This window comes from Cotesia typhae, unplaced genomic scaffold (genome assembly GCF_013202065.1).
Source record: "Cotesia typhae breed Kobodo isofemale line unplaced genomic scaffold, CoteBio_Ctyphae contig_83, whole genome shotgun sequence".
In the NCBI taxonomy this organism is placed as follows: domain Eukaryota; kingdom Metazoa; phylum Arthropoda; class Insecta; order Hymenoptera; family Braconidae; genus Cotesia; species Cotesia typhae.
Window position 1 is genome coordinate 2,086,396 of NW_027423769.1, and position 26,743 is coordinate 2,113,138.

At 28.4% G+C, this 26,743-nt stretch overlaps 1 protein-coding gene across 1 annotated transcript; it reads right to left on the minus strand.

Annotated features, from left to right (window-relative positions):
• Positions 1-410: 410 nt before the first annotated feature.
• On the minus strand, positions 411-25,531 carry LOC141533168 (protein Skeletor, isoforms B/C). Its single transcript, XM_074251884.1, has 10 exons — positions 25,468-25,531; positions 24,259-24,640; positions 16,582-16,813; positions 16,069-16,180; positions 7,295-7,533; positions 6,625-6,805; positions 6,521-6,541; positions 6,036-6,420; positions 4,659-5,401; positions 411-1,674 (listed from the first exon to the last, which is right to left on the minus strand). The coding sequence occupies exons 2-10, from the start codon at positions 24,308-24,310 to the stop codon at positions 1,528-1,530; spliced, it is 2,112 nt and encodes a 703-aa protein (XP_074107985.1). The 5' UTR covers positions 24,311-24,640; positions 25,468-25,531; the 3' UTR covers positions 411-1,527.
• Between the last annotated feature and the right edge of the window lie 1,212 nt (positions 25,532-26,743).

Consider the following 26,743-nt stretch of genomic DNA (forward strand, 5'->3'; position numbering starts at 1 on the left):
TGAAAAATTAAATTATTTCATTTGAAAAAAATTAAATTTTTTATTTAAAAAAAAAAAATTTTAATAAAATATTTGTGATGTAAAATATTTCATGTAAGTTTTTATTTTTTAAAAAAATATGAAAGATAAATTCAGTGTAACATAAAAAAGTATTTATTTAGTTTCACGGTAATTTTTTTGGTATGAAAAAATTAAAATTAAAAAAAAAAATTTTTTTTTTTTTTAATTATACAACTTAAAATTTGTAAAAATAAAATTTCATAATTAATTTAAAAACTTTAATATGAAAAAAAATTTTATGTCAATTTTCCGAATTGTTCTTATTTTTTCAAAAAATTGGCATTTAAAAAATCTTATTTTTTAATTTATAAAAATGAGTAATTATTAAAAAAAAAATTCTAAATAAAATTTTCAAGTTTTGAAATTTTATGATCCGTAAAACTAAACAAATTTTTGACTCGTGTACATTTATATTCGTCATACCGGCCTTTCACTCTCACAATGACATTACATTACCCCGTAAAATTAACCATTAAACATTACTTATAATTATTATTTATAATTTATCATACATTTAATTATTGTCAATCAGACAGCATTTTATTATTGTTAATAATTAATGAATTTAACAAATGAATTAATTATCAATAGACACTAGACCGATTTACAAAATAATTGGTTTAAAATCGTTCATTAATATTTATTTTATACTTTTCTAATACTTTGTGCAAAATTTACACCATTACAACCCGCCGTCCCTATCGTTTTCAATGACCCAAGAGTGGCCCATTATTAGTATAGATAAACTTTAAATACAAATACGAAATTTATGTATACATACACGCGTTAAAAGATGTATAATTATCCTAATACTTTCTATAAACTTTTTAATTTTTATTGTTTGCCCGACATCTCTCATCTGATTATTTCATAGGAAGGTCTTATACTTATCAAGTATTTTTTTTTTTTTATTATTTATTTTTAAAAATCATTTATTGTCGCCATTTCGTCGTATTGTCTTTATCAGTTAATTCTGAACTCCGATTAGATCAATTTATTTTTTGTAAATTATTGTCATGATCTTCAGATCCACAAAATTATTGTCATTATTTTTTTTTAACTTTATAAATCCTTCCTATTAATTATTTTTATTTATTTATTTATTTTTTTTTTTTAAATGTATACATATGTTTTATTTATTTATTTATTATTAATATATGAAATATTGAATCTGATAGGTCTTAAAAATATCTTCTAATCTCTTCCGTAAGATTTAAGCCCTTAAAATCTAAATACTTTCTTACAACCTTGTGTTTTTAAAATCTTTCATAGTTATTTTTTATAATTTCTCTTAATTGCTCTTTCTTTTTGTGATTTTTTTTTTTTTCTTAATTATTATCATTATTATTGTAATTATTATTATTATTATTGTATTTATATTTTTAATCAGTTTTAATTGTACGTCTTTTATATCCAGCTGAAAATTTAACGGTCTTTATTTTAAAAGGGAATTTAAATTGAGACGATTCATCTGAGGAGAGAATGAATGCCAGTGATTATTAAGAGTGTAATGAGTGAGCTTGGCATTATGCTGTCTGATGCGGCGGTCAATTCAGATTTATATCCTGGATCTTTAACGTGGATTTTCCAACCTAGATTTTTGTGGGTGTAGCACTAAAAATATTTTAAAATAAATGTTTAATAGGCTGATAATTTTGGGAAGAAATAATTAATTTTTTTTTGTACAGTCCAGAAATTTTTTTTTTCTTTGATTAGTATCAATTTAGCTCAAGTATTTTTTGTTATTAATTTTGTAGTAAAAATTTTGATAAAAGGATTATATAATGTCCTTTAAACTATAATAAGAGATGTTAATTACAAATTTCTCAAGAAATATGACGGTGTATTTTGTACACTAGTGATATTTTTAATGATATAAGCTCATCCTGGAGTTACACTTATCGAGACCTTTCATTTGAGTACCCACATCAATTTTTCATATATTTATATATTTATATATTTTACAAATACCATATATATATAATAGGGTGGGTCAAAAAAATCGAATAATTTATTTTTGACTTTATACTCTGAAAAATAGGTTCGTAGACACCTAAAAAGAATTCTCTCCAAGTATAAGCTCTTAATTATAACGGGAAGGTCCTCCGCTTTGCGGGTTTCTATTTTTTTCGAATAATCAGATAAAAAAATTTATATCTCGCTTCCAACTGCTTGGAAAAATATTCCGTGGCATAGATTTTGTGAGAAATTGAATGCTTTACAAAAAGGTCTCTTATGACTTTTTCAAAAACTCAACCGATTAAAAGATATTCATAGTTGAAGTTTGGCTATTTTAAGGAAAATATTCGTTTTTATTATGAATTTTATAAGTCGATGAAAAAAATTATTTCGGATTGCGGAACTCATGATTTTGTAGGAAATTTACTGCTCTACAAAAATGGTCTCTTATGATTTTTTGATTAAGTGAAGCCGTTACGAGATATTCATCGTCAAACATTAACGAATATCAATATTTCCAGTTTTTGATCAATAATTCGATAAATTTTAATTTAAACTATGAGTTTCAGGAAAATTTACATAAATTTGAGTTTCGATCGATAAAGAAATGTTATAAACAATTTTTTTAATATTGTTTTCAGTCTTGAGCTTGTTTGATTGCATTAAAACAAGAAATTAGAGCATTTTTTTCGACATATAGCCAATGATTAGTTTAATTTGAAGTGAATGACATATTTCTTTGTCAAATTTAATATGAAAAGTATTGAATCAAGTGAGAAACAACCAGTATTTAACTTTTTTATAGATAAATTTTTTATTGAATTATCAATTGCAATATAATTGTCTATATTTTTAACATAACAGTACGCTATTACTATAAATAATTTCTTTTATTACAATTTGGGAATGTTTTTGATGTTCTTTGACAACTTGCAATAAGTACTGGAATTGTTCTTCATTTTTGTCAAGCATTGATTATATTCACTGACTAATGCAACAGCTCGCTCTGCTGAATCATTGACAACTTTTAGTTGTTGAAAGTATTCTTTATTTTCGAGATAACTCTCATTAGTAGGCCATAATTCAACATCGACATCAAGAAAGTCATACGGTAGATCGAAGATTTTGAAAAGATTTAATGACTTTTTAGACACAAAGTCACTCAGAGTTCTCTGCGCCAATGAATTCAAATCTTTTTAGCAATTACAAATCTTTTAGCTTTAGAATCTGTACCTTCACGAGTATTAACAGCTTCAACAATACGTTTTTTTACTTCTAATGGAACGCCATCGTCAAACAGTGATAAAATGGCAAGTTCATCGCTCAAATACCATAAGTGCGAAATCATTTTTTCACACGTAGCTGAAGAAATCAAAGGATTGATATGTTTGTACTCCAATAAATTTTTCATAAACTGCAAGTCATGATAAGCAGCAGTTGTTGCAGAAGTTGATGAAAACCAAGCTTTTAAATACAATATGACTATAAAAATACAGAAATGACGAAGACCATGCAATTCTTTCTGAGAGAGTTTGAATTCATCTCTGAATAGATACATTTTCAAACTATAAATGGCCTTAGCCATCCATCTAGCATGATGAACAGCACCAGGACGTTTGAAAGAAATCTTTTCTTGAGGCATTTCTCCAAGGAAAATCAATGATAATTCCAATAATTCTTTATCTAACTTATTATAACATTTCTTTATCGATCGAAACTCAAATTTATGTAAATTTTCCTGAAACTCATAGTTTAAATTAAAATTTATCGAATTATTGATCAAAAACTGGAAATATTGATATTCGTTAATGTTTGACGATGAATATCTCGTAACGGCTTCACTTAATCAAAAATCATAAGAGACCATTTTTGTAGAGCAGTAAATTTCCTACAAAATCATGAGTTCCGCAATCCGAAATAATTTTTTTCATCGACTTATAAAATTCATAATAAAAACGAATATTTTCCTTAAAATAGCCAAACTTCAACTATGAATATCTTTTAATCGGTTGAGTTTTTGAAAAAGTTATAAGAGACCTTTTTTGTAAAGCATTCAATTTCTCACAAAATCTATGCCACGGAATATTTTTCCAAGCAGATGGAAGCGAGATATAAATTTTTTTATCTGATTATTCGAAAAAAATAGAAACCCGCAAAGCGGAGGACCTTCCCGTTATAATTAAGAGCTTATACTTGGAGAGAATTCTTTTTAGGTGTCTACGAACCTATTTTTCAGAGTATAAAATCAAAAATAAATTATTCGATTTTTTTGACCCACCCTAATATATAAAATATATAAAAAATACCATGAGGGTACTCAAATGAAAGGTTTCGATAAGTGTAACATCGAAATGAGTTTATATCTTAAAAAATGTCAACATTTAAGAAATGGCCTTGCATTTTGTGAAATATTGACATTTTTTAAGATATAAGCTCATCCCGATGTTACACTCATTAAATGTTACACTCAAATGAAAGCTCTTGATGAGTGTAACATCGGGATGAGCTTGTATCTTAAAAAATATCATTAGTGAACAAAATACACAGTATTTTTATTATTTTTTGTTTAATAAAAAATTCAATAAATCCTTTTATCAGTGTCTAAAAGCCCCAAAAGTAAATACAAAAAAAAATCCTACCTGGTAATAAACAAGATCAGGAGTATCAGGCGCGACGGTCCAAACAAGCTTAGCAGGCTCTCCTTGATCACAATCAAGCCTGAGGGTGTCGAAGAAGCTGGCATAAGTAAGGGAATTTTCGCTCATATCAACAGTTTTGTGAGCCCACTCACAATACCGCCCAGCAGCAGTAGGATAAGGATACCCTTCATCGTTCCAATCGACTCCCGCGAAAACCCGTTCATCCCTCTGCTGCTCGTCGGTCTTCTGGCCGAAGCCACCTTCTGGACTTGCAGTAATGTACAAAGGATGGTAGCGCGCTGGATTTGATGGGTCAACACCGCCCTCGACGATGAAGGTGTAAGTCTGTCCACGTTCTACGGTTATCTCAGGAATCAGGAGGTCGTTTATGTACCAGGCGATTCCCCAGGAAGGCTGGCCAGTTATCTTCGAGTAGCCGCGCTTTCCTCCAGCTTGCCCGATCCTTGCCGTCAGGTTGTTCTCGTCGATTATTGTCTCAATTGGCCAGGCGTCCAATTCTATTTCCTCGTTAGGAATGTCGTACAGGGAATTTATACACTCGTGGACGTTCTTTGATGTAAAGTCAATCTTTATGTCTTCGTCTGTTCTGTCACTTTGAGTGTGCGAGTTTGCTTCTCCTCGGCTATTCAGAGTTCCTATTGCTGCTATTATGCTTGTTGCGCCGTTTGGGATCATTCGGTCTTTTTCTGGCTCGTTTGTACTCAATGGTCTCATGTAGGTTACTGAAAAATTTTTTTTATTTTAATTGACAAATTATCTAACTCTATATTTTTTAGAAGGCAATTCTTTTAAATTTTCATTTTAAAATATTCCAAAGAAATATTATTTGACCAAAAATTTTGAAAAATTCTTTCTTACAAAATTAAAAATATTTTAAACGCTTATTAAAAACCCGCTTCTGTGTAACATCAGAATTTCCGACCTTTTAAAGAACTAAATGTTTGATATATTATCCGACCCGTGTTTATTACCCAGTTACCAGTTACTTGTCAAAGGATACTATTTTAGTCTTGTCAATAAAAATCTATTTATCTCTTCGGATCATTTTCAATGCGTAAATTTAAAATTTAAATTAAAAAAAAAAAATTGATTTTGAGTTTCTATTTAATGATAGATAAAGAATTTCCAAAAATTTGTAAATGTAAAATTGCATTTATAGTTTTTAAAATTTTTTTAATATCAAATTTTATTCAAGAATTTATTTTTCAAATAATTTAATTTAATCTTAATTAATGTATTTTGGCATTTTTTTCTTCACATTAAAATTTAATTATCATTTTTTAAATGAAACTTTAATACAAAAAATTAAAAAATTAATTTTGTTTAAAAATGATTTAAAAAAAAAATTTTTTTTACCTGTAGTAACTCCATTTTTACGTTCGCCGTCAATAAGAACAGCGTCATTTTTACCCCCGACGCGTTCATCAGGACAAACGCCCCTTTTGCCATCGCACTGAGCAAGGTCCGACAAATAATAATCCTCAGCGAAGAATCTTTTCTTCCTCTTGTCGTAACCAACAACGATAACGTCCCCGCCAGTCATTTCCCTCCTTCCCTCTCTGCCTGACAACCCGAAAGCGATATACTGGTCCTCTCTGATCCTTCCGGAAACGCGTATTTGAACATCCTCGCCCATCAGCTCCCACTGTACCTGGACCCTGCCGTCGAGCAGTTCCTTGCAATTGCTCAGCTCGTTGAGAGTTATCGGCGGCATGGGCGCTATCGGTGGGCTGCTGCTCGTCTGAATTTAAATTAAAATTTAAATAATTAATACTTGGTAAATCCTTGGAAGCTCAATTGAGAGTTTTTAATTGTTTTAACCGGCTCGTAAGTCTACTTACTGGATTATACCACCACGGAGGCTGTTCCAGTCAAAGGAATTACATTTTTTTATTAGTTGCTTTTAGTTAGTGCCGAAAAAAAAAAAATTAATTACTTTAATTACCGTGATTTTAGTCTGTCCAAGGGCAGGCGGAACGTCTAGGTCTTTCGGGATCATTACATGCCCGAAATTATGCTTATACTGCACGCACCAAACAGACAACCAATCGATGTCAAAGACAGTTAAATTTCCCGGTAGAACGATTTCAATATCCTCTCCTTGGTAGCCCCGCAGCTTTGTCAGTCTGTGTGCAAAGACAAGTCTAATTAGTTCCTAGTTCTCTCAACCACTACAGAGCTTGTTGACTTAATATTAATTTCAGGAGCTACGATCGTTACCCGTGTTTAAAAAAGGACCAAAAGTATTGCCTTTTTTAAATACCTTTTTATAAAATAGCTAAATTATTTGCATTTTATCTTGTAATTTTAGTGCACTGGTTTGGTTTGGAAAAAAAAATTTTTAGATAAATAATTAGGGAATTTTTATACAAAATTGATTTTTTTTTTTATGAAACTACTTAGAAAAACAATTTTTTTTTTTACAAGAAAGTTACTTGCATTTAAAAATAAAACCATTGTCTATAAATTTTCTAAAAGTAATTTAAATTGACTCGGCAGCAATTAGAGCTCCTTATATTAAGTAACTACCATCCACATCTACATATATTTATTATACACAGTAGGTCTATAAATATATAGGAAAGTATAATAGATATGTAAAGGTATATCTTTACCCTCCAACTTCATTGGGAACTTTAAAGCCCATTGTGTTGGGTTCTGGCCCCGTTCCAACCCAGAAGTAGGCATCGGGTCCAGCTCCGTCGTAATGTAGATTCGGTATGTACAGAGTTTTGCTATCTAGGATACTTATGTTTCCGCTCCGGAGTCCGTGAGCCAGCCGGGAAAACTCGGGTAGCACTCGGGGCCGTGGAATTTCGAGATGCGCCGGGAATACGATGTCCCCGAAATCGACCTGCAAAATAAATCATCATTAAATTAGTAGTTAAAAAAGAATTGCATCAATATTTTTATTTTTTTTTTTTTATTTTTACAAGTCGCATTTTTCTGTAAATTCTCTTTAATAATTTATTTATTAAGAAATTCTGAAAATTGCCTTATAAAAGTTAATTTAATTAAATGTAGTTATGTTAATAATTTATAATTTTTTATTTTTTACTATAAAATTTATCAACAAAACTTAAAAACAAAATAATATTTATCAAAATTTATTTTAATTTTCCAGTCAAATTTTTTTTTAAATTTAATTTATAATTACAAACTTATACTTTAGATAAAGCACACGGTAAGAACAAGATTACACTGGATATCATCCTAGATTATACTGTGTATAAAAAAATTTCAGATAGTAGCTAGTATAATCCAGATTATAATGAGTATAATCCAAATATCACTGAGTATAATCTCGGATGATATCCAGTGTCATCTTTGGAAATTAAAATTTATATCAATTAAAAAATCCACATTTTTATCCGCTAAAAAAAAAAAAAATTTCAATGTTTCATTTTTTTACTTCAGAATTTTAATTCAAAATTCACTACCGACTTTTCACAGTGTATAACATTAATCTTATCACTTATGATAAGCACGACTTATATTATAGCTGCAAAGTAGATCGATTTGTCAATTGCCGATGTGGAGGGTCAGGACAGATTTTCCCCGCGGTCCAAGTCGAGAAGTAACAAAATAAAAAAAAAAAAAAAAAAAAAAAAAAAAATATAGGGAGCGAAACTCACTAAAAGGAAAATGAAGAAATTTATTCTTCCCGGTTTAGTTTTGTCGGGAGTTGAAATCTAACATAATTCAATGTTAGGAGTTATATTAGTGTAACCCTGATATGATAGTTAGATCGTTTATCTGGTAAGCCGGATTTTAGTACCCTGGTATTACAGGGGCGTCCCTTTAAGGGAACTCGGTAATTTTTCCCCGTCGTCGGCATATACTGTGAATATAATATAATGTAATGTAATATAGAGAACAGCGGAGCAGTAGGCAAGTGATCTATCCTCAGGCATCAGGCACTCGTTGATGCCCCTGCAACCATTATTCGAGGGGAGTCGCTGTCAAGAGCTCCTCCACCCTCTGAATCCAGTTTAGTACAGATAGTGAGCCAAATCAGTGTATATTGGGATATAAGGACCTATATGGATCCTCTAAGAGCATTTATATTTAATTATTTTTTTTTTTTTTTTTTTTTTTTATATCATCGCCGAAAGCTGGCCCGTTTAAGATAAACCGCTTATGCTACAAAAATAAACCAACTAACGATTATTTTATTTTTTTCAATTATTGAGATTTTTATTTGGAAATAAATTGGTGATTAAAGATTTGTTTTTTTTAACACTTTTGATTTTTTAATGGAATTATTAAAGTTACAATTTTTATTTAAAAGTTTAAACAACTTCCAAAAAATTTAACTTTTTAATTTTTATTTCTTAAATTAAAAAAAAAAATTTTATTTAGACAGAAATATTTAATAAAAAATAAAAGATTATAAATTTCGCGTAAATTTTTTTAAACTCACATTTTTATGTGAAAAATCATTAACATAAATTTTTCTTACGAAAAAAAAAAAAAATTAAAAAATGTTAGATTATTTATTTCAAGCAATAAAAAATACAAAAGTACCGAAAAAAAAAATCAGGTCTGACTAAAACAGAAATTTCTACTTAATTTCTTGGCTAAAAATTCTAAATAAAAAATTTCCCGAAAAAATGAGACGATGAAAAAAAATGACAGCATATATAAAGACAAATATCCTTCGGGTAGATGACATAGGGTGAGATTTAATGGTTGTGGCCCTAACGAGGCGCCAAGTAGTCTCAATTTCGTCATATCAGTAGTCCAGTGTCCACTCTCTGGGGAGCTGTAATCTTCCATTAGACGGAACAAAGTTTTTCGGCGTTCCAACTAATGTCTCATAAAATCTTTCGGTAATTTCTCGACTTGTAAATAACTAAAAGATTAAATAAAAGTATATAATCCAGTGTAAGTACATTAAGTACACAATATAAGTAAAGGGGAAGAGAGACATTGCATAAAGCTGTGCTTCCATTCGAATCATATTTATATATAAAATAAAATAAAATAAAGTACACTCGTGTCAGAATATAACACACAGCTAGCGACTAAATTTATTCGTGATGGTTTTCTTATCATATCGGTACGAAAGTGGAAAGTGGGCGTCGCCAAAACTCGGAGTTACCTGGGAGAACTTTCGCAAGCTCTCGGCCAATGGGACTAGCTCCCAGGTCGAATACCACGATAGCTTCGCAAGCTCCCTCTGCGCGCGCACTTTTACAAGCAACTCCTTTCATGAGGGCACAAAAATTATAACTTTTGCTCGCTAGTTTGCCCACCAAAGAAAACTAATATATCTATATATGTACATAGATTTTAAAGGTAGGGGTTGCAAAGAAGAAATGATGGCAGCTGAGGTTCGTGGTCAGACTAGCGCAACGTTAACTTTGCTCTACTTTGCCTCTGAACTTTTTTTATTATTTTTCTTCTTTTGCCCTTGCAAGCTCTACTAACTCTTGTTTGCCGCCATATTTTTTCTCTTTTTCATAGACTATATAGTATATATATATTATACCGTGACACATTATTCCAGACAGGGTGAATATCAATGTGCTTATGCACTTTTACACTCGCATAAAAATTCACATTAGTGTGTTCTGCCTATTGTGAATTTATCTAAATAACTATAAACATCTCCCATTTTTTTTTTTAAATTCTAGTTTTATGTCAATCATTGTTGAACGCGTTTTTACTGGAAAATTTTTCCGAGGAATTTAAGTCGAATTCGTCGCGATAAGTGTGCAGTTTAGTTTATATTTATGAGGAAAAATTTTATTCCGAATTTTTATTCGTTTTATTTGATTATTCAAAATTGTTACTTTTGTCGAATTTATGATTAAACGATAAAATTAAAAAAAAAAATTTTTGTACAAAATATTAAATTTTTTAAAAATTTTAATTTGAAAATTTTTAAAACCTTGGATAAGTTTTGTGAATGTTAAAACACAAATTCTGGGAAAAAGAAAGATAGATAAATTAAAATTGATAATTTTTATAATTTCAAACAGTAAAACAGACAAAAAAAGGGAAAGTGTAAAAGCCAAAATTTATAATTTAATGTCGAAAATAAATTATTAGTACTTGTCACTAGAATAAATAACGATTCGTTCATCGTAAAAAATTACAGTTTCAAACAGTAATAAAAAAATTGCCGTTTTAATTTATAGTCCCTACTATGAGGAGAAGGGAGTCTCACTCTGGGAGAATTTGAAAAAAATTGAAACAGTAAAAATTCTACTTTTAAAATAAATATTTTACCAGTCCAAGCAAGTCAATAATTATAGTTTGAAATTTACCATTTTACTTTGTAAATATTGACGTTGCTTGTATTAGAAATTTAGTAGCTGTATTTTATACTTTTTACATATCATGCGATCATTTTTTAGATTTTTTAGGCACGAAATAATAAATATCAAAGTCAAAATTCTTAATTATTATACTTAAACATTTTTGACATTTACATAGCGAATATTACTGTTTGAAATAGTATTTTTTTTTTCCATGTAAACAATAAATTGGAGCTTTTAAATGATAAATATTACATAGTGATTATTAAAATCCGGATTTTGCTGTTTGAAATAGTAATTTTTAGCAGTTGATCATTATTTATTACAATTTAATAGTTAAACCTTTTGAAACTCATGAATAGGCTCAATAATTTTAGTTTTTAATTTAAACCTTGAATTCTTGGCAAAGAAAGAAAAATAAATTAAAATTGATAAGGATTCTCTATAAAACAGTCCTCATTTTCTTGATATCTCCAATATTTCACCTAGAATTGAGTCTTTAAATTCACACTTGACATTTAAAACTTTAACACTCCATAAATTACATCTCACTTGATTAATTCTTAGTTAAAAAGTGCTTGAAGCTATTATAATAATAATTACAACTCTAAATTATAACAAAAAAGCTTTTCATTTATTGATAGCAATAATAACACATAACACCTACACAACTAACAACTGTCTTGATGAGTTTTATTCATGAAAAATTCTGTGAAAGCTCAGTATATTAAAAAGTTTTTATTAATCTGGAATTTGAAACGCGAGTAAGTGGGCGACGATGATCATTATGTGGGCGATTTAATGGTCAAAGGTCAGTCGTAGGTGACGCTTGAAAATGCTTCCTGAAATGCCATTAGCGCGATTGCGATTAGTATTATCTCTGGGTTGAAGTTCTCTTTGTTTACCGTTGTTTACTCGGTATTAATATTAATATTTTATTTGAGTACTTTTGGCCGGAGCTATCATATGTCAGCTCGGTCGAGTGTTTTATTGAAGCTCGTGGGTGTAAGCGTTAAAAGTTCAATTTTTCAAAAGGTTGCAGGTCACTCGTTTTTTTTATATTTGCTTTGGAATTTGTCGGGATTTAAATTAAAAATATAAAAAGCCCCAAATCAAATAGTGTGATACGATATGTTCTATTTTTGTTGAATATGAAATATTTTCATGTTTTTTAGTGACTTATTTTTATTGCTTGTTTGTATGTCTGAAACGAGCTTGAGGCGTACATTTTTTTATTTTATTTTTTTTTTTTTTTTTTTTTCTGGAATTTTATATTAATTACATTTATGGTACTTGCCATGAGATTAAATAATATTTTTTTTATTATTTATTTACAAACAAAATTTTTATTTTGCTTTTCTAGAGTTTCAATTTGAATAAATATTTTTATAGAATTTTTTTTTCTTGAAATAAAAAATTAATTCGAGTAATAAAAATAATTTTTTTCAATGTTGACTTTTTTGGAGAATACATAGAAAATTTTTAATAATTAACATAACTACTATAAAAATAATATTAAAATCGGCCGGACAGATTGATCCCTTTCTGGTTGGTGTTTACCCGGCCAGCATCGACCGGTTTCGCTGGATGTCTGCGTGAATGTCAGATTCCATTTACGCTTGCGCATTTAACCACCACTAGCATAGCGCAACTTATTCGCGACTGAATAGACTCGTACAATGTTTTATAAAATCGAGAATCCAGAACCAGAGGGATAAAAAAGAAAAAGATGGAAAAATGTTCATCCCTCTTCATTGTTTCTCTGATTCGACATTATTCGCGATCGCTACTAAATCTCTGCTACTATTATACGTTGTGCCCGAATAATTCGCCGGCATAGAGCACAGGAAAAAGGCTACTCGAGTCCGAGCTGAAGTCTTTCCTGCAATCCTCCAGGTAAACCACTTCCAAACTCAAACATCCTTTTAGACTAAAAAAACAATTGTACTAATAATTTATGTTTGTTCATCGGTATTTTTTTTTTTTTTTTTTTTTTTGTTATCAAACTTTTCCAATGAATTATCGTTTTTTATCTTTTTCTATTTTTGCACAAAACACCGTTAACTTAAATCATATAAATGATTTTGAAGAATTTAATTTTCTTGATAAACAATGCATTTTTTTTTTTTTGAATAATGACTTTTGTTAAATTGCACTGTACTTTCTTAAATATTGATATTTTTGAAGATATAAGCTCATTCTGATGTTACGCTCATCAAGAGCTTTCATTTGAGTACCCACATGCATTTTTGATATATTTTTTATATATACATATATATAATATATAAAATATGTGAAAAATTGATGTGGGTACTCAAATGAAAGGTCTTGATGAGTGTAACTCCAGGATGATCTTATGTCGTCAAAAATGTCAACAATTCTCTTCATAATATAAATTATTATTATCATTGAATTTTTAAATCAGGATTATTTTTTTTTTTTTAAATTTGTTTCGTTAAAAATTTTTTAACAATCAAATTTATAGTTAAAATAAAACTTGGAATAATTTTCTTGATTTAAAAATAAATTTTCAATTTTTTTTTAAATTATCAAGAACCAAGTCAATTACTTTAATTAATGTAATTAAAAAAATCTATTAATGCAATTTTTTTCTCGTCCTCGATCTACTAAAATCTGAAACTAAAACAAGCAACAAATATGTATTGAGGTAAACATTTAATAAATGACTAGAGGCATTTGCTCTCATTTCCGTGGTGGTATCTAGTTTATTGGCCACACAAGATCCTTGAAGATATGCCGCTGGCTATTAATATCTATAAATGGATATTAGTTGGTTCCCGGCGCAAGAAGAGATGTTTCAGGGACTCAGAACTCAGAACTCAGAACTCAGGACATGGGTACACAGTAGTAGTGTGCAATGCAATGTGTGTACTTTGCATACATGTATATGTTTATGTATATTGCGGATGATGTATTGTATGCTCGATACAAAGGAAGAAGAGTAGATGGGGCGTTGCTTCCTGGTCCACTTGGTGTCACCAACAGTCTCCGGGGCGTTCTCGACTCAGACGCTGCTTAATTAACGCGTCATCATTGATCAAGGGGAAACTTTAAGGGTCGTTCCGGTATGACTTTCCAAAGACACAGACATTATACTATTGTGCGCCTTAATTATTTCCATATAATTTCAAATGCAACACACACTGTCTCCTTCCTTGTCCTGGATTTTACCTTTTTCATTTTTTTTTCATCAACTCAAAAAGATAATATGCTTTTGTATAGTATGCATTAATATAATTATTGTACGACTCACAATGCAAAGCATTAGCATTAGCAAGTGCTCTTAATTTTAAAATTTTTATTTTATTATTAATTTCTGAAATAAAAAATTTTTAAAGTGATTTTTCTAAAATATTATGCATTTTTGAAAACTCATTTTTAATATTTAAATTGTCGTATCTTTTGAACCATTGAAGATAAAAAATTGTTCCAAATTTTTTTAGATAGATTGGATTTTAAGCTTCAATTTCATTTTTGTAATGATCAACTTCCGACCAATAGTTTCCGAGTTATAAAATTTTAAAAAATGATCTTCACACTTTAATGTTTTTTTTTTTTTTTTTTTTCCCCCAATTGAATCAAAGCAAGCTAATGAAAAATTGAACACTAAAATATGTTATTAATTTTGTTGGTCGATACTGTATTATTCTTCTCTGGCGGTAGTTGTATTAAATAGAGTATATATGAAGTTATGGGCGTTTTATCCGGATTAAAGCTCGCTAATTCACCCTCTGTCGACACTCGATCGAGATAACTAGATTTTTGAGAAGCCAAAGGAAAAGGGGGACCAAGATTGGACAGCATTGATGGTCAATGGCGCGTGTCAGATGGATACGGAAGCCCCGGAACAGAGGAGCTCACATTTATACCAACATTCGCACATAAATCTGCCGAATAAGTCCAAGATTAAGAACTAACCTCGGAAAATCGAAGGAATTTAACGTCTCTGTCTTTACCGGGAGATCTGTCACTTTAAGACGGTTTCCATCGACCGTGACCGAGTCTTCTGATATCAATCAGATCTCTTCTCCATCAAAGAAGCCCTTTTTATGTCTATATGTCTGCACTGAGCGACAAAAGAGAGATAATGCTAGATATGATAGATGAGGATAGAATAGAAGCTAAAAATCAGAGGGTGGATCAAGAGCTAGCGGCTATGAGCCTCAACCATGGGGAAGCTTGCTTGATATCGAGTAGACAAGAGCTGTCTGTCAGAGTATTCCTGATGATGGGGTTTGGGTAGGTGTATTGTTGTATAAGCCAGATCTTCCAGGACTTTATCCACCAACGAGAAATCTCAAATGCCAAATCTTTATCGGGATATTTTTAGATCTGATTAATTTCAATCTTCAATCGATAAAAGCCTTGGGCTTGATATTTACACTCTTTGGATTATCAGCCTTAACCACTTTTCCTCGGTAATTAGCTATGTTAATTTTCTTGTTTGGAAAATTCAGGCGTTAATTAAAAGTTTTGTGGTTGGAATTTAGTTTTAGTTAGTTATTGGAAAGAATTTTTTTATTTTATTAATTTTGAGGCAGTGGAAGATTTTTTTGGAAATTGGAAATTTTTATATATTTTTTGTGATAAAAAAATAACTTTAAAGAGTTTGATTGTTGGAATTTGGACAGAAAAATTTTTTAAATGGAAAATTTTTTGGTAATTTTAATTTTAAATGATATCTAGATTTTTTTTTTTTTTTTTTTTTTTCCGAGTTAATTGAATGGTAAAATGGTTAAAGTAATTTATAAGAAGGAAAAATGATCAAAGTTTTAGAAAATTAAAACATCTGTTCAATTTGTAAAAAATTGAAAAATCTTAATTTTTTGATAATAAATTTTTTTTATCAAATGATGTAATTTAAAAACCATTAAAAAATTTTTTTTATAAATTTTATGTAGTTTTTTCTAACATAAAGAGTGAATTTTTAAAATTAAACCATACAAAAATTCTCGGACTGATTTTTCCAGATTTAAGTAAATTTTTCTCTGTTCAATTGAACTAATAAAAATTCTTGTAATTTATTACAAGATCTCTAAGATCAGGTCAAATCTTTTTTTCCCAAGTAATAAAATTAATTGACAAAAAAAGAAAAAACTTACCGTAAATCTTCTGCACCAAACAGCGAGCCATCTGATATCGCGTATTTTCTTGCCCTGCGGTAGCTTCAGAACGACGTTTTCGTTGTGATACGCCTTGAGCACCTGAGGTTCTCTGTGTGAGAAGAAGAAAAATAAAAATTGAATTGAATTGAATTGTTAGTAATAAAAAATCCAAAAAAAACAAAACAGTCACCGCGGAATATAAAAATAATTTAATCTTTCTATTTTCAAGAAGGCACTTATAATCCTAATAAAACTCAATCGTGTTTTTATTTATTTTATAAAAAGATTAAGAAACAGAATAAAGGAATAGAAGAAAGCAAACGATTATTTTGTTGGATAAAATCCTGAGAGCTGAGAGAAAAGGTCTCGAGGATGTTTACCAAGGGACGGGAGGTTCTTTCAGTAGCCGGATGGAAATCGATTCCCTTTATAAATATCAACCTAACTATTTTTTTACAATTATTTAAACAAACAAACTCGAGTTATTATTAACAACAAATATTTACATACCTTCCGGCGTCATTTTCTGGGTACGGAACTATTTCCCCCATTGGAGTCGGTGAAGTCGTGTTCCCGACCCAGAAAAATACGTCTGGTGCAGTTCCATCGTACGTAAATCCTTTTACGAATATCGTTGATTCGTCGATCACGTAAACTGTTCCCTTTATGCTGTGAGCGTACGGTTTTAAGTTCCCTACTAGTGTTCCGTAGTAATCTCTTCCTTTCTTTTTCGCGCAGGAACCTGGAACAATAGTATCAGATATATGTTAGGAATTTATTTTTAGGTAATTTCTTTAAAAGTCGGCTGTTGTAGAGAAAAATTATTTTAATCAGGAAAAAAAATTCTTTAATTAAGTTCAAATTTATTTAAACCGACATAAATTTCTTAGTTTAAAAATTTTTTAACTCAAATCAAAAAAATCAAGTTTTTAAAATTGTTTTCTTGATTCGAGTTAATTTGTTAAAATTTTCATAAAATTTTACTAGAATTTTTTTTGTTTGACTGACTGAAAAAAATGACTTGATTTAAGAAAAATTTTTTCTTCAAAATTGCATTCTTGTTTTAAGTAGTTCAATTCTCTTAATTAAGCAATTGATTCTTGAATCAAGAAACTTGGTTGTTTTAAAATAAGATATATACACATAAAAAAAAAATTCTTGAACCAAGAAAATTGTCAGGAAGACTGAAGTTATTTTGGAGCAAGAAAAAATTTTCTTGACTTAAAAAAAATTTAACTTCATTCAAGAAATTTTCAATCTTCCTTAAGATTTTCTTGATTTAAGACTTTTTTTCTTTTTGTGTCCAACTTTGCCCAAGAATTTATTTCTCTTGGATTAAGATAGACGGTAAAATTGGTTTAAAATTTTACCGACTTGTTCTTGAATAAAGATAGTTTTTTTTATCAGTGTATATTTACGGAAAAAACTAAACTAAAATATCAGGTATGGCTTTTTATTTTATTTTAATTTAGAGGAAGGAATTAATTAGCAGTTTCTATCTATCCTTATTTATTATTACTATTATTATTATTTTTTTTTTTATATGAAGAAGAAGAAGAAGAAGAAGAAGAAGAAGAAGAAAATACTTTTATAAATATAGATCTCTGTTTGTATTAGTATATTTGGCGTTGTTTTAACAAACAATAAACCGCATATTAATCTTGAGACTAGACTGACGTGAATGTAAATCCTACCACGTCATAACCATTACAACCCTCATCCATTCCGTTATACAGTCGATGCATCGCTACCTTTAGACAAAACATCCAGATGAGATGTAATACTGCTAAGAGGAAAACATGTGTGCAAGACATTTAATCTTTTGTTCAGAAGTATTTTTTTTTGCATTTGCTCAATAGAGTAAGTGGGTGAGAAATTTAATTTTATAAAATTTTCCCGTAAAAAATTAAATGAGGAAGAAAAAAATTTTCATGGCCCAAATAAAGTTTTTTTATTAAATTGAATAAATAAAATTATTCAAATGATAAATTCAAAATATTTGAAAATAATCCAAGAACCGATCGAAAAAATGTATAATATAAATATCTGTGATATTAATATACAGACACGTATGCAGATAAAGACCGTAAAATGAAAATGTAAAAGGGATGATGATAATAACAGTGGACACGCGCCACATACAATCCCCGAGGGCTGTATTATATTCACGTAGCAGTTTGTAATAGGGGAGAAATTTGAGAGGCGAAACCTACTATACTCTTTTGTCCCGTCCATTTTATAATTTATATTGACTAATGACATTTTTAGGTGCTAATGGATCGTTAATAACCCCACACAAATCGCCCGCTCAATATTTAAGTAAGCCGTTTAATCAGATCCTGACATATGAATGTTTAAATAAAAATAAAAAGAGCATTCTTACCGCTATTAAATATTTATCACACTGATAAAATAAAAAATAAATATAGATTAAAATTTTTTTTCTCATGAAATATATACGGGAGGGTGGGGCAAAACGGCCCACCTGGGGCAAGAAGGCCCACTTCAAAAATTGACCAAAAATTTTGTTTTTCTAATATTTTTTAATCATATTTTGAAAGTGGACCATCTTGCCCCCCCCCCCCAAAATTTTTTTTTAAACTTTCGAAAAATTCCGGTGAATTGAGTCAAAGTTGGATGAAAGTAAATCCACTTGATAGTAGAAAGCCAAAAAAAAAAAAATGACTTAGGTGGGCCATCTTGCCCCACCCTGCCCTATATATACATATTTCATGTTCGAGGAAAGTAATTAAGGGAAGAATTTGTTCATTTACTTTCTTCTAATCTGGCATATAAAAAGTAAAGGAGGCTTGAATTTTCAAGTCAAGATTCTCTTTACTTATGCTTGGACGTTAACGAGACTAACCGAATTCATTTAACGATGGTCTTTTTGGTTCCCTTTATTTTATGTACGTGAAAAGGCTCGGATGAGTAAGATAAAAAGAAGCTAAACCCAAAGAGAAAAATAAGAGTGAGGGTGGCACGTTGATTTTAATCAAGATATGGCCAGAGACGACTAAGGCCAGATCGAGCTTATCGATTTTCCCAAGTGCCCAACGACAAACTTTTAACCACCACTCTTGTTTTTTTGCTGCACTTAAAATTTTAATTTCAACTCCCGCCAGAGCTTAAAGATTTTATTTTCGGTAAATTATCATTAACAATTTTTTCGGTAATTTTTTCACGTTTTTATACAAATTTATTAAATTACTTTAAGTAAAAATAATTTTTAAAAAATATATGAGCAGATTCGAGCCCTGGGACTTGGTTCAAATGGCCGTACATTTTTTTAAGATCATTTTTACTGTCAATATTTTAATAAATTTGTGTAAAAAAATATCTATGCATTTTTTTTAAATGAAAAAATATTTAAATAACATTACACTAATAAAAATTTTTACTTGATTCAAGAGAAAAAATTAAAAAAAAAAAAATTATCTTGAGTCAAGAAATTACTTATGATTGCAGTAAATTTTTTTGATTCATTTTTTGCACAATAGCGCGAAAGATTTAAAAGTATTTTTTGTATTTTATTTTAATTAATTTTGTTATGAAAAATGAAATTATGATTTTACAAACTTTTTTTTTTAATCAAGCTAAATTTTTTGTCAGTTCACCAATTAGAAGATATGTATCTTGAAAATAAAAATATTACTACACAGAAAAAAAAATTTCTTGCACCAAAAAAATTAAAAAAAAAAAATATTAAAATTATTTTGGAGTAAGAAAATTTTTTTTTGTATTTCTTGTCTTTCTTTTTTGTCTACGAATAAATAATAATAATTATTGTTATTATTTACTATCCAAAAGTTAGTCGCTTAGTTTCAGACAAGTTAAAATAAAACATCACATTTTGTACGTACAAAGGTTGGATTTTAGACTTATGTCTTATCTCTTAAGAACAACTTCCGACTCGTTGGACATCATATCCGGTTATACACTCTTAGAACTCTTACTCTTTCTGTACTCGGTACATTTATACATTATATAGGTGCCTTATGCCGAGGAATTCTATCCTCGAGTATATAATACAAAGCAAAACTCTTATAGATCGGATTACGAGATTTCAGAGACTTGTAATCCCAAGAAAAAGCTTCTGACGTTATATATCTCCGTCATACGTATTTTTTATTTTATTTTTATTACTTTTTTGGACTTATTAACAATCTCACTTATTAGCATTTATCATTTACCTTTTTGTCGTTACTAATCTTGCCCTTTGTCGTCGATTCCAGAGACAGAATCAAGGAATTGTATTGTTTCGTTGTAGGATTTAAATTTAATGAAAGAGACGTTTGAGCTTTGCTGAGCAGACAGGAATAACAAAGGCTTTTTGGGAGTGAATTTCCTGGCAATTGTATATATATCATTTTTTTTTTTTTTTTTTTTTTTTTAATTACAAGTTAGAGTCATGAGAAAAACTTTCGGGGAGTTTTTTTTACTGTATTTTCTTAATATTAATTCAAAAATTTTAAATTCATTTAAAATATCAAGTAAAAATATTTATTTATTTATTTATTTAAATTAAGGATTTTTTTTTTAAGTGTATTAAAATAAAAATATGGCATTTAATCATCATAATAAAAAATTGCGTAATGATTATAGCTTTACCGATCAAAAATAACTGGAGTAAAATTACAAGGTAAGTGCATTTCATTATTAGTTTAGTAATATTAATTGAAATAATATAAAATATTTTAGTTTTATTATAAATAAAGCTCAGATTCCAACTTTTATGGGAAAATAAAGTAAAATTTAATTATTTTGTAAATATAAATATAAAAATTATAAAATTAAAATATTTTTTGGATAGTAAATTTTATTTTGTTCCAATTTTTCCGGTGAATAGTTATTATATGCGCACAGAAAAAAAGGTTCACTTGAGCCAAGAAAATATTTTTCTTTTTTATTATTTTCTTGAGCGAAAAAAAAATTTTTTTTTGACACAAGAAATTTCATTTATTCCAACAAAATTAATTCTCTTGCTCCAAAAAATTAAATATAAAGATTTTAATTAATATTTTTATTGATTAACATGTCAAATAATATTTCATAATTTTTTTTTTATTCAATATGTATAAAATTGCACACTAAATTAATATAAAATAGGCATCAAATATTCAAGAGAAAAATTTTCTCAAGGTAAGAAAAATTTTTTTTCAACTGAAGTAGGTGGCGCTGCTTTCCTAAAGTATCTAAAAATCTTGATCAAATATATAAATTTATTGTATCAAGTATTAATGGGAATTTTTTTTACAAAAATTTTTTAGAGCCGAAAATTTTATTCTAAAATTTTTCTTTCTGTCCGAGGAACTACGAAAAGTATATAAAAATATTATAAATAAATAAAAATGACAAATCTTGTATTATCTTAAAAAAATCCCCAGTAAGTCGTTATCTTGACAAGAATCCCTCGTGATTGGCACTAAGTGAAGTGAATTCCGTTGAAGAGTAAAAATGAGAGACATATCGATGGATTACATTACTATATTCCCCGTCCTCTTTTAAACCCATTGCATTGATCTCTCGAGATTGAAAGACACACAAGTATGAGCGAAAATATAACGAGCGTAGTCAGTGGGGCGACTGTGGCCGAGGGGGTGAGTCTTAATGCATTTGGTGGAGCACCCAGCCAGGACGGTACGCATCAACAGCCACCCTTTTCGCAAGCTCGGCATTCAACCTCTCATCTCCCGTCATCTTCATCTCTATTCCATCTCCATCTCCGTCGGCCCCATCGCTTTCGCACTTGGGGCCCACTTCCATTCACCCGCTCTACTCCACTTCACTTCACTTCCATTCTTTCCACCATCAGACCATCGTCATACCTAAATTACAATTTATACATTGTACATCTTCCACACATACTCTCTCATATTGATATTAGATATTATATATTGATAACAAATTTTAATCCGCTAGATCTCAGATCTATTTTACCGAATTCATTTGCCTTGCATGTTTATGTTTTTGTTAAAAATTTTCCAGCCCATTTTTCATCCATCGCTATTGTTTTAAATGTATTGTGACCCACAGTGCAATTTTATTGTTTAAAATAATAAAAGGCTTTAAAGAAATACGCGGGAGTGAGAGCGCCGCTGCTGAAAGTAGGCCATGGCTCTACTGTGCCCCTCTTATTTTTTTTTTAATTTTTTAAGAATAATAAAAGTTACAACTAATGTACCGAGATTTTTTTTTCATTGAAAAAAAAATTTTTTTACTTTTAGATTTAGACAAAATTTTAATTATAAAAAATCTAAAATTTTGAAATTACACTGATAGATTAATAATTTATTAACTGTTAATAAATTATTTTTTAACATCATAAAATTTAATAAATATTTTTTAACAGTTAAAAAATATTTAAAAATATTAAAAAATAATTTTGAGCTGTGATAGAATTTTATATTTTATAAAAAACGTTATATAATTAATCCAAGTCACTAATATGTGTCCATAAATTTTTAAATTAATCAATTAAAAATATTCTTCAGAAGGGAAATTCTTTTTTTCGTCTTAAATTTGTATTTTAACGCTTTAATAATAAGAAAGAATTCCCCTGGCTAAATCAATAGACTTAATCGATTTTTGAACAAACCTTTCTTTCCACTTTCTCAATTTTACAAATTTTTATTTTATTTGAATTTTATAGTTTGACATTTTCTAAGCATTTTTGAGTAATTCAATCCCTTGAGATAAAATCTTGGACTCTATTTCAAAATAACTTAATGTCAAAGGTAATACTTGGAGATCGACTTCTATTCCGGCTGCCGGATGGCCTTTATTTATAATGTTGACACCTCTTTGATCTCAGAAAATTGAAAACCTGGATCTGAAGATTATAAATAAATTTTATTTGTTTTTTTTATTTGAAATACATATATGATCTCACAATTTCAAATTCATATTCATAAAATAGACATAAATAATTGAAACTTAAAATTTTCTTCAAGTAAAATCACTCCAATTTTCTTGAATATTTTTTTTGATCAAATAAACTTTTTATTATTTCTTCTAGAAAATAAATCTACGCAATAAAAATTTTGTGACACCGATAAGCGAGATTTATGATTCACTTACAGAGAATTGATCATAAATCTTTGTCATATTCAAACTTTAGTTGAGAAAATTGAAAAGTTACAGATTTTTTTTCTATTACTATTATTATATCTGATGATTATTAATAATTTTTTAGCAAATAGAAAATTAAAATTTTAATTTAAAATAAAATTTCAATTTTAAAGTCTTAAATCAATATTTTATACAATAATAATAAATTTCTTAAATAAAATTAAAAAAAAAATAATCAATTTCAATAAAAATAGTTTTTTGAATTGAAACTTTCAAAAATTTTATTCATCACAATTATTATTATTATTATTATTAATTTTTAATCAGTTAATAATCACAAAGTCGCATCTCCAAGCAGCCCCCCAAAAAAATACCAATCGATATTTCCCCATAAAAAATACACAACTCTCTATATACTTCACATAGTTCTCTAATAAATTATTCCGCATCCTCATAAAAAATATCAATTGAACTAGATACTCTACACTGTGGTTTATTGCACAATAATCCATTTTAATCTTCTATTACAAAACTATTGCACCAATCATCACTAATAAAAAAAATTTTAACTCAATTTTTAAAGTTTTCTTCTTAAAAAATCAGAATTATCACTTAAAAATTAAAAGCTTTTTTAAAATTAGTATTATCACTTCTGATACTAATAATAATAATAATAATAATAATAATAATTATTATTATTATTATTATTATTATTATTATTATCACCAATAAAAAAATTTTAATTCTCAATTTTTAAAGTTTTCTTCCCAAAAAATCAGAATTATCACTTAAAAATTAAAAGCTTTTTTAAAATTAGTATTATCACTTCTAATACTAATAACAATAACAATAATTATAATAATTATAATTATAAATCGATGATTGTTTACAAAGCCTATTACATACAAAGTGAAAGTTGGGAAGAGTAAACGATTTCACTCTTGATTGCCGCGGGTAACCGTTTAAAAATTTCTCTATTAAAACGAGTAATGCATAACAACAATTATAATTAATAATTAAAATTACCACTAACGTGATAATTGCCTTTAATTTAAAAATAAAAATTAGATAAATAAAAATGATTATTATTGAATAATTGTTAAAAAAAAAACTCACCAAAATCAGCGCCGAGGAGAAGAAATAGCAAGCAGAGCCAGAGGATCTCCATTGTTTCTTGTTTAAGGTTCGGGCGATGTCTTGTTATTATTTAATACAACCGAACGGCACTTCCAGGTCACTCTACACACTCTTATTAAATCTTATGTATATGTAAGTGGGATTACACATAACCACGTTAAATCACAGATATAAGACACACGCATCAGTGTACAACCGAGGACATCCTCGTCCACTCTCTTTTGATCTCTTTACTTTTATTTTTATTTTTATTTATATTTGTATTCAAATTTTTTTTTATTATTATTTTCATCGAATGAGATTCATCTGGCTCCGGGAATTTAAGACCACCGCGAAGACACCATTGACACTCGCTACTGATCTATCAACAAATTTTTAAATAAATAATTATTATTAGAATTTATGATTGTAATTAGGATGAATTTATAGAAATAACTTGGACACTTCCGACGATCGCCGAAGATTTACTACGACTGACACCTCTGGAAGTGAAAGGGTTTTCATGCGGGATACATTTATACACTTAAAAAAAAAAATAAATAAAATAATTAAACTTTTAAAAATTTTTTTTTTGGTTTAAAATTTTTGCCAAAAATTAATTCTGATAAAAAAGTTAACTTGATACAAGAGAAAAAATTCTTGGCTCATTAATTTTTTGACTCAAAAAATTTCTTTTTTTTTCAAAATGATATTCTTCATGGGAAAAAATAAAAATTATGTTTAAAAAAAATTTTTTTGGCTTAAAAATTTGTTAAATTTAATGACATTGAAGTTGACAGATATTAAAAATTTTTTAACAATTAAATTATTATAAAAAAAATTAAATTAAAAAGTTTCACATGTAAAAATCAATAAAAATTACAAGTGAAAATTTTTAGAAGCATTTTTTTATTGTAATTGATTTGTTAAAAAAATTTTCAACTTGAAAATTATTAATTCAATATAATAGTCTAATTTTTGCCGTTTTACACTAGAAGAACTTGTCTGATATTAAAAAATTAAATTTTTCCACTTTTATTTTCCGTGATTGATTAAAGATTCTTTCTCTTAATTTAAATTATTTTTTTTTAGTGTACTAAAAATTGTAAAAAATGAAAATTGATTTTACAAAATAATTTAAATTACAGAAAATTAGCTCAGTAAAAGAAAAAAAAAAAAAAAAATATCCACAAAAACTTGAAAACGTACCGAAATCATTGGGGGGCACAAAAAGGGAATTAGCAGCCGCGGAACGCACGCGGGTGCGTCGCGCGCGTTACCGACTCAAGGACTGACGTTAGGGGTGAAATATCGTCGACGTAATATCTATTGGCCACTCTTGGTACTGTATACTTCTGCGTGGAAAGCTCCACCTACTGGGAGGTGTGGGAGGAGTACCGAAGACTGGGGTTCAAGGTATGTACAGGTACATAGAGCTTTTCTCTATTATATATGTATATTAGATGTAGATGTAGATGTAGATGTGGGTGTATGTATTTGGCGGCGAGGACGAGGATGAGGTTGTGAAGGTATATATAGCACAGTATCGAGGATGAGAGCTTTGAGCTTGCGCGTCAAACATTTACGCTACCCCCTTTACTACTTTTTTACGATTTACTATTTTTATTGTTAAATCTTGTTCTAATTCCGACTTAAATTATTTTTATCTGGATTCTTCTGTCTTTTTTTACGAGTCGATAATGTTGCTGTACTTTTTTGGAAGTTAATGCAGGGATTCTTTTTTGGCAAAAAAATTACGCTGGATTTTTTTTTTTTTTTTATTTTTTTAAGAGTAAGGTTTTATTTTATTGCGAGAAGTTTTTAGATTGTTGGAAAAATTTAAATTAAATGGGGACGAGGCTGGGTTTTAATGGCACTGATGTAAAATGTTGTACTAATCCTTGAATTTTTTGATAGTACTTTGGTGAGTTGGGATGAAAAAGTAGGAATAAATTGAGATTTTTTAAGTTGAAAGAAAATTTTAAGTGAAAATTAATAATTTTTGGGCGATATTAAAATTAAAGTAAACTGTTCATGAGTTTTTTTTTTGTTTAATTAATTATAATTTTATTAAAATTTTTAATTTTAAAAGTTAAAAAAAATTTTAATTAATTTTAAATTAAAAATTATAAGTGTGAAAATTAGAGAAAAATTGTGAAAGTAATTTTTTTCTGTGGATATTTTGCTGAAAATTACTTTTAAAATAAAAATAAAAAAAAAGGATGATGATAATTAATATTATTTTTTGAAGTGATAAATGTTAAGGAGAATTAAATTTTTTTTTTTTTTTTTGAGTTTTATTAAATTATTCTAAATCTTATTATTCAGAATAATTTTTTTATTTGAAGGAAACAATATTAATAAAAATATTTACTTGAATTGAAATAAAATAAAATTTTGATTTATTTGAATTTTAACAAATTATTGATGATAAATATTGATAAAAAACTATTTTTATAATTTTACTTTGATTATTTTTATACTT